Consider the following 9,708-nt stretch of genomic DNA (forward strand, 5'->3'; position numbering starts at 1 on the left):
CTTCCGCTAAGTCCATATGGCTTGCATTTCCCGTGTAACTACACTTGGCCCCTTCCCCTTCCCCTCTCCACAAGGAAAGCGGCAACCACCAAACCACCCTCTCCTACAACTCCTTGCCGGAGTCTTAAGGATCAGCGGCTGCCCTCAGAAATCCCTACATATGATTTCACAAGTCATTATAAAAGGGAAGCGACCAATAAGTTCTCTTTGTCTATGCATGCAGCTGAGCCCTCCTCTCAACTTGTTCTTCATCTCCTACCTTTTCCTTTCTAATGGATCCCTACACACCCACCACCACTTTAAGCTAGGTAGCTGCTAGTGCTAGTGCATGGCTATATATATGCATCTATAAGTAGAGGTTGCACCCTCCAAGGGGATCATCTATCATCCTTCACCCCACATAAAAGCAGTAAGGTCATAGTAATGTCTCAGAGGAAAGGGCCCATGGCTGCGACTAGCAAGCATGAGGCCGATGAAATAGAACTGAGGAGAGGCCCCTGGACACTGGAGGAGGACAACCTGCTCATGAACTACATTGCTTGCCACGGCGAGGGCCGCTGGAATCTCCTTGCCCGCTGCTCCGGTGAGTTTCTTTACATGCATGCATGCACCGATTCCATAGAATAGGAGGATGATGAAAAGCTCATCAGTTAATTACTTGCATCGATCTCACTCGCAATTAAGCTATCTGATCTCCAGCTGCTGCTTTGATTAGGGTTGAAGAGGACGGGCAAGAGCTGCCGGCTCAGGTGGCTCAACTACCTCAAGCCTGACATAAAGCGCGGCAATCTCACCCCGGAGGAGCAGCTCCTCATCCTTGAGCTCCATTCCAAGTGGGGAAATAGGTAAGTAATTCAGCACACACATGTTATATGCTAGCATATACATGTTATATGCTAGTAATATAGACGAGTATGTAAAATATTGATTTGGATCATTCATGGATGTATGAATATATGAATTTGTACAACTTATATAACATATATGCTGTATATATGTATGTGTGAGCAGGTGGTCCAGGATAGCGCAGCACCTGCCGGGCCGGACGGACAACGAGATCAAGAACTACTGGCGGACGCGGGTGCAGAAGCAGGCGCGGCAGCTCAAGGTGGACGCCAACAGCGCCGTCTTCCGCGACGCCGTCCGCTGCCACTGGATGCCGCGCCTGTTCGAGATGATGGCCGCCGACACGTCCGCGCACCGCGTCGAGATGCCGCCGCCGCTCCACCCCGCGCACATCGCCGGCATGGCCTCCTCCTCGCCGATCTACGGCAGCCAGCAGAGCCAGCACGACGCGAACGCGGTCAGCGGTGGCAGCTACCACCACCAGCACTGGTACCCCGTCGACCCGAGCCCGAGCACGTCGACGTCCGGCTCCGGCTCGACGCCGGCAGCGCTCCCACCGGTGCCCTGCTTCTCCGAACTGAGCTGGGTCGACCCGTACGGCCCCGGCGATCTCGTCGACGGCGCCGGCTTGTTTGACTCGGGGGAGCTGGGAAGCCTCGGCCTGGACGGGCTGGAATTGGGCCCAGCCGACTGCGACTACTCGGACTCGACGCTCCTGGAGTACCTGAACTCGACCTGCACTGGCAGCGCCGTGATGATGATGAGCAGCGGCAACGTCCACAGTAACTGCGGCGCCTTGGGTGGCGATGGCGACTACGGCTCGACGTGGCGCACGGACGAGCTATACCGCCAGGCGGCGGCGAGAAAGCTCGGCGACCAGTGGGGAGGAGGAATCTAGAAGCAATCGACGTAGCTAGCTCGCTAAAGCCTAAACGGATGGGTGCAGGTTGTTTCTCGCCATGTCTCTCTCCAAAAGCGATGATCGAGATGTCGCATTAGTAAATTAGTGGAGCTAAGCTAGCAGCTAGCTAGATGCACGATGAGTGGCGATCAAAGCTAGAAGACGTTTCGTTTCAGACCGATCGATGGAGATTTCCGCTAGCTGGTAATTTGAAGGTTCACAGTATGTGTAGTAGCTGTAGACTGTAGTTGATGATGCATGTGCCTGCTTGCGTACGTAAGTACACGTGTTGTAACTTTTCATTGCGACTTCCATTTGGAACTGTATAATTCGTCACGTACGTGTGTGTGTTGTTCCTTCCATTTGGTTTCGTCTGCTTCAAAGTTGAAAGGTTGCTGCTGGCCTGCTGGGTTTTGCGATCGATCGAGAGGTCGTTGTCTCCAAGTGATCGATCAAGAGATCGATGTGGAGTTGTGTGTTGGTGGGTTGTACATCTGGAGATCGGTCGATACGTACGCGAGCGATCGAGATGGTCTCGATCCTACATGCGTGGTTCCCAGGCAAAGTCGGCAATGACATGTTGCTTCCGCGTCTTCTTTCATTTTTGTTTGCGAAACTTCAGCTGGTTGCTACTGCTTTCTGCTTTTCGGAGGAATAGATCGATAGAGCTGTAAGATGCATGCGTAGGGTGAATTTTTTTGCACCTCGGCCTAAACCTACGTCGCACCGATTTTTTTCGGAAGTGGGATGTTTTTTTTCACACCCTTGGCAAAGCCTACCCGGCCGCCGAAGCACATCATTTTTTTTTCAAGGGAATTAATCCAACTTTTTCCCGTTTTCTCTCTTTTGTTTTCCCTTTTTACTAATTAATCGTAATTTCTTCCCCTTGTTATCTTCGTAGCTTCGTCGCACGTTTTTATCCTGCTCCTGCATATAGTGCTGCGAACCGTGCATATAGAAACTTTCTACTCCAGAAAGTGCCTCATGAATTGAACGCTTGCCGTTATGGTGTTGTCTTTGCATGATACTTAAGGCATTCCTAATCGGTGTTATACGTTTTGTTTTAAAAAGATTATCAGAACCCCCAAGACCCATTACCAGTCTTATCGACCCAGTTTAATTTCACTCAAATGGATATGAATGCGATTTTTTTTTGCCGAAATTCAACCTATTTGATTGGAATTAGGCGAAATATATTTATTCGAATTTAACTAGATTTTATCCAAATTCAATCTACGTCAGCCAGTAAAAACCCTTTCCGGCTGAAATTTATTTCAATGCTCCTGACTGGATACTTCAACTTCCGGGATGTGAATTTGAGTTTGGACTTTCTATTAGAAATACACAAGTGATCACATACTACAACTTCCGGGGATGGCGCATAGTTGTTGTCTTTGGACCTACCATCAGCTAGTATAGATGGTAGTAATGTAAGTACGTGTCTAATGGGTAGATCTGTATCACCGTTTAGTTTTTTTTTCTTAGTTTAGTTAGGTGGGAGTTCATCTTTGGTTCTTTTTTATATATTTTGGGTTGACTTGATGATAAAAAATACAAAACTTGCATCCTAAGTAGATGGCTTAATGGAAAAAGCTTGTTCGGAGGACGATCGTGAAATTCCTTCGGTCAATTTTTCAGAGATGAACCAATGTTAAGGTGTTATATATCTTGGCGCCCGAATCCTCTAGCCATATTCCACTCTTGACACAAACCAGGATGGTTAGCATAAATTCGAAGATACATATTTTGGACATAAAACCCTTAACTCTAACCTTACACTGTTCTTTTTAGAAACTAACTCTAAATTTGTAAAAACTAATTATTTTGTATTTTTTTACTTATGTGTATTACACATTCTCAAAGGGAACAGCTTTAATTTGCCTTTCGGTAGCAATTGTAACGTCATTGTTAGAAAATGCCAATCGTACCATGAAGAGGAAATGATGTAATATATCATCACATCAAATCTATTGGGAGAGCAAATCATTTTGTGTTAACGGCTACAATTTGCTATGCTTCAGTATGTGTATTTTATGGATGGGGAAAGGTGGAAAAGAAAATCTAGCCATAGATGATTCCAACTTGAAAAATGACTTGATAAGACGCATGGAGCTTTCAAGCACACTGTGCTAGTAGACTTCCTCTTAAAGGGTGTGGGACATGGCACTTGAAAGAGAATGAAAAGAAATAAAAGTGTTATGGTCAGATGGGAAAGGCCTTGATCGGAGAGAACGATAGATTCCTTTTCTTTCCCCTTCATTCAAGGCCTTATATTAATTTATCGACAAAGAAAAAGAAACTTGACAAAAACTTAAATACACATTCGATATATAAAAATTGAGTTAATTTCACAAAACTACAATTATTTGTAGTTAACTATCATAAAACTACAACTTCTAAAACCGGTTTTATAGAACTATAACTATTTGTGCCCTTATTAACACAAAACTATAACTTTGTATTGTGAAAAATAAAACAAAATAGATGTAGTCTTATTCAACGATTGTAGTTTTGTGTTATTAGGGGTATAAATAGTTGTAGTTCTGTGAAATTGGTCTTAAAAGTTATAGTTTTTATAGTTAGATGTAAATAGTTATAGTTTTGTGAAATTAACTCAAAAAATTAAAGATCCACATTTAAATAACCAAAATAGCACCACTAACTAAAAAAAATGATGTATGACATGGTACACAAAAATTTGGATTTGTGTATATAGGGATGTTACGTAAGTTTTTGGTTGGCTAGCGAAATCATATATAGCGATCGTAACCAGCCAAAATCCCACACAATTTGGGCTAATATTCCTAGAATATTTTCTTTATATATATATATATATTTTTTTTCAATCCAAATTTTGTGGAGCTAGATCTCTACTTTACAAGATGCATGATATTCGTCTATACTAACTCGGGCTACTCAAATAGGCATCAATTCAATGTTAATTAGTGCTTCATTGTTTTTTTATTCAGCACATTTGAATTTTCTGATGTTTATATTCAATTAACATATAGTAAATTATAAAAGAATTTTGAACGACAAACTAAGTAGTATAGTTTTAATGTAGCCACTATATACAGTTATAAACTCTTGATGGTCAAGCTTTCCAGAATTGAGTTGACGTCAAATCGGAAAAGAAACAAAGACAATATTGAGTTTCAAGCTCAAGCCAGTTTACCGAAGTTGAGAAAAATGGATCAATATACTTCCACAAATTGTCCATCGGATTCCCTTCAAGGCCCCACATACACTGATACACATGCACTGGGGCTGGATTATATTACTTGTGTGGACACTGTTGCCTTTCATAGTTTCATATCCTTCCGACCTTCCTTTTTCATAGTTTCATAGTATACCAAGATATATTATAAATAATGCAAATTTTAAATATAAAATGATAAAAATGTCTTTGAAAACTAGCTAAGATATTCTAGAACATACCGTAAATAAATGAATAAAAAATATTTTGTAAAGATAAAATTAAAAATTGTATCTTAAAAAACTTGAAATGACAAGTATTTAAAAACAAATAAAATGATCAAAAGTGATACTGCGATGTATGTGCGCCCATGCACGGTGTCGACGTTTCAAGCCAGCGGCCGTCGGCCACCGCGTTTCGAGACCGCCGTCAATTCGCCGGAATCGATCATGAATTCCTCTCCGTGAGTGCGAGATACATACGTATACAGTGTCTACGGAACCTGTGTCATAACCGACGCCAAGTACAGCGACAACCAAACGTCGGGGGGTGGGGGGGGGGGAGGAGATGGCCCGATCTGAAAAACACAGAAATATTCCGCGCATGAGCATCAAGTCTCCCTGTTCGCAGGATGGCCGGAGAGAGGCTACTACAATGCATCATGCAAGCCCGGGCACGTCTCCCTGCTTTGTTGATTTGTTCATCTTGACCGCCAGGGACAAACACACATGTCCAAATTTTGCAGGGCACTGCTGATAAAGTAACTGTAGCTAGCAGATGTATGCATGCTTGCCCTGCATGCATCTCTGCAGGTATTCCAAATTATTACTTCAGATATGCTTGCATGGAAACCAGTGAACAGTGATCCACACTGGAGCGCGACAGAAACATGCATGTGAGTGCACAAGCCAGTCAGCCAGTGCAAGCACATATCTCTGAGCAAAATGAAAATTAAACTTAGTCGAAAGATGAACACAATTGAGCAGAAAGAAATATATATTTGAGCACAAGTATTGTTGGAATACAGTGCTCATGAAAGGCTACATATATGCAGTGATTGGTAGCTAGATTATACTCTGTTCTGCTATAGTAGTACAGAGCATGTATTGCAGGACGACAGGGAGAGACGTGTCACCCAAATCAAAAGTAGAAAAGGAAACTAACTCATTTTTGACAAATGAGAAGGTTTCAATTTGTTGTTTCGGTTTCTATGTGTGGAGGAGAATTATTTCCAAGTCTTTGTCATATCAAATCTCTCTGACTCAATAAAGTCAACAATTCCACTTAGCAGTTAGCACATGCCTGCAAGCAAAGGCAAGTAACTGCTAGCTAGTGCTCCAGAAATATGATGTGTTGGAGACTTACTAAATATAGAAACGATCGACAAATTGCACTCTTATATAAATAGAGACGTTAACATTCGTCCACCCGAAATTGTACATAGTCAATGTTTGACTTGACTAACAATTTTACTGTACAGTCATAAGTTGCATGATTATAATTTATATTACGTGTAAATCGTTTCTCCTGGCCACTTGATTTGCTTGAAATTTTGTGCGATTGATTTTGATGATAAAATAGCTCAAACATGCTACTTAATTAAACTTACGAAAATTTGTGACTTTACAAATTAGACGATCAGCAACTAATCAGTTAAATCGACAACCATTAACATCGTCTTCATATGCATAATGCCAAGGTTAGATTGGTGGCCTGTTCCAATCTAATCAGTTAGGGCTCCAAACAAAATGGAAAACTTTAGAGTTCACTTTTGACTTCGACAGCCGTGTGCATTCATCTAATTGATTGGTCCTTACCTAGCTACGAGCGGCATACACTTCACAACGTGCCGAAAAGAAAGTTTGGATGTGCCCTTTCATGCCTATTTTTTTAGATCGTATAATGGATCACCATTGTTAAGTTTTTAATTTAGTGCGGTAAACGAAACATCCGTACGTAAAGGACGAGTAACGTTCCTAGCATAACAGGTGTTTTCGCTTTGATGCCCTCATATACCAAACAAAAATTCGGTTATCCCAATGAAATTTGACAACCATTTGGTTTAATGCCAAAATTCGGTCATACCCGAAAAATTTGGCATTGCCGATATGTATCGTGGCCAGAGCAAAATCTAGGCAAGCAACACGGTACCCCAACTTTGGCCAGCCACATGATACTGGTCATTTAGTTAACAAGGACAATTTTTTAGTAGATTCAATGCGATTTGTTACTAATTAAGGGCTTGTTTTACAAAGCTCAAACTCTGGAATTTATGCGGACGGCTAAAGCAAAGTGCATGGTTTATTTATTTATTTTAATCTAAAATATGAACAAGTGGTTCACTCAAACATCACATATCTACCCGGATCTCAGTAGCTGCAGAAACTTTGCCAAACATGCCATAAGTTGGAGGTAGGATCGATTTATAATGTAAGATGTCCACGAGAATTTTGCAAGAATTATGCAGGAATCAATTCAATTCCCACATTAATAGAGGAAAACTTTTACAAACAGGGCCAATCTATCTCCCTATGGTAAAGAATAAGCACAATTCTGACACTAGTGAAGCTAGAGTGTTAGTGACAAAACGGTGTTATTCCGGGCGAATATATCCATCATGCTCGCATCGCATCAACAGAGAAACCATCCCATCCAATCAAGCTAGGATCATATCCGATATTGACCGTTCATTGTCATGTTGTGATCCACCAGCATTCATTTGAAACGACTGAACTCAACTCTCCAAAACAAGATGTGTCCATCGATGGGGCCACACGGCGCCAAGCCTTCATTCGGCCCCCCAGGACCCTTAGCTTTTGGCCTTTGCTAATGACGTATATATTACATATTTTTAGAATTATTATTATATATTGCATATTTTTATATATATATATATTAGCATGTGCGTCTTGTAGTAGGAAAATATGTGAGAGCATTCAACACAACGCTGAGAAGAGTTTCATGGTGAAAGCATGCATATCATTCACACGCATAGCATAGTCCCCAGTTGATATGCTAATCATCAATACATCAACCTAAGAGGAGGTGCTTGCATGCTCAATAGACATATGACCTTTAAGGGGTCATGAAATGTGGGCTTTCATGGTATTTAAAAAAAAATTCTAACAGCATACTAAGACAACAATTAACGGTGTTGTTAACTTCTGGATGCGCGATGCACCCACACCTTTTCTTAAAAAAAGGACACGAAAAAAGAGAGCACAGAAGCTATGCTTGATAGTAATCTATTGTGTTTGTTGCTATCATACCAACTTATAAAGAGTCAATGCAAGAAAAAACTGAAGTCATGCATCCCTGTCATCTCTTAGTCAAAATGTATGCCATGCTGAGTATGTTCATTGAACCTGTGGAAACATGCATGACGCTACTTGTGTTGGCACAATGGTTACATGAAAACATGCTACTTCTAATGGCTATATGATGTTAGCTTTCCATTGGGGTTTATACTTCTGCACGTTTGCTTGACCCTTTAAAGTGAATCTTAACTGCTTGCCTAACTTTGAACGTGCACAATTTTGTTCAACATAGCCTTCAGTTAGTAGGAGCAAGCTTGCTTGTAGGCCAAGCTAGCTATGGAGAACTGACCACCTCCATTCCATCATATCCTCTCCAATTTGTGATTTAGGCTAGACATGATGTGAAGACCCATGGCTGCTTATTTCCAAAAGCTTCCGGGATGAGCTGACTGCCTAGACCGGTCCAAAGAAAAGACCAATCTCATTTATAAAAAGATCAATCTCATCTATGTGAATCAATCCCATCATATAGTGACTTCATAGGTGATTATCATTATAATATCACACTTAATCATCTTATAAAAGTGACATTCGAGAGCCAAGATGTAAATAAAATTCTGTACCAGAACTACATAGACTCTAATCCTTCACGATGACTCTACAAAACATAGAAAGTATCTTAGAACGATTCATCCTCAGCGAACTCTTCAATTCCTTCTCCAGCTGAGTGTTTGATGATAGCAAGAGTTAGCCCATGTCGTACTTAGTAAGTTGTGAGGAATAATATGCATATGAATGCTTAACAACAATATTACAATATGGCTCTTTTGCATAAAATAGCATTTAAGTAAAATATTTGAAAAGTAGTAATAATTAAGTGAATCTATACTTTTATACTCCTATAAAACATACAAGTTGTGACAGAACCGAACGATCTCCACCGTCCACCCGAGTTGATCAATTGATCACCATGCAAAGATTCTCCCCGTTCCTCCTTCCAAAAGTACATGTAATCTCACATTAATTACTTTCCATATCTAGACGTTCAATATTTACCTTCCATAAATTCTAAAAATATATTTATTCTCATTATTTGCCCTCCTTATCTAGACGTCCAATATTTACTTTCTATACATTACTATATTCTGGATTGATTCTACATGTGTAAAACACATATGAAGTTACTAGTAACAGTAACTAAACAACCGTCTCAAAATTCCAACCATCTTGACTTAACTAACCTTCCATCGCCTCAACTAAGGTTCCCACCACCAAGGTTGAGCAACACCCCAATCATTGTTATCACCACTATGATTGACCAAATCAACCAAGTCATCAGGTTATAATCATGTGAGGTTTTCCTTACTCGTAATCGTGAGTACGGTTGACTAACCAATTTATACTCTGCAGAGGTCATACATTTTACCCAGAGGTCATACATTTTACCCAGAAGTCATGATCATATTTTGTTGCTGGTACCCATCAGTACCTTACACACTTCCTAGGTA

At 40.9% G+C, this 9,708-nt stretch overlaps 1 protein-coding gene across 1 annotated transcript; it reads left to right on the forward strand.

The window, feature by feature from the left end:
- The first annotated feature begins 147 nt into the window (after nt 1–147).
- Nucleotides 148–2,081, forward strand: LOC133909781 (transcription factor MYB62-like). Its single transcript, XM_062352337.1, has 3 exons — nt 148–583; nt 716–845; nt 1,012–2,081. The coding sequence occupies exons 1-3, from the start codon at nt 424–426 to the stop codon at nt 1,742–1,744; spliced, it is 1,023 nt and encodes a 340-aa protein (XP_062208321.1). The 5' UTR covers nt 148–423; the 3' UTR covers nt 1,745–2,081.
- The last annotated feature ends 7,627 nt before the right edge of the window (nt 2,082–9,708 follow it).

The sequence above is a fragment of the Phragmites australis genome, chromosome 2 (assembly GCF_958298935.1).
Source record: "Phragmites australis chromosome 2, lpPhrAust1.1, whole genome shotgun sequence".
Classification (NCBI taxonomy): domain Eukaryota; kingdom Viridiplantae; phylum Streptophyta; class Magnoliopsida; order Poales; family Poaceae; genus Phragmites; species Phragmites australis.

Coding starts and splice junctions, on each gene's coding strand:
- LOC133909781 (XM_062352337.1), top strand. CDS start 424: ATGTCTCAGAGGAAAGGGCCCATGGCTGCGACTAGCAAGCATGAGGCC. Junction 584..715: donor TCTCCTTGCCCGCTGCTCCG/GTGAGTTTCTTT, acceptor TGCTTTGATTAG/GGTTGAAGAGGACGGGCAAG. Junction 846..1,011: donor CATTCCAAGTGGGGAAATAG/GTAAGTAATTCA, acceptor ATGTGTGAGCAG/GTGGTCCAGGATAGCGCAGC.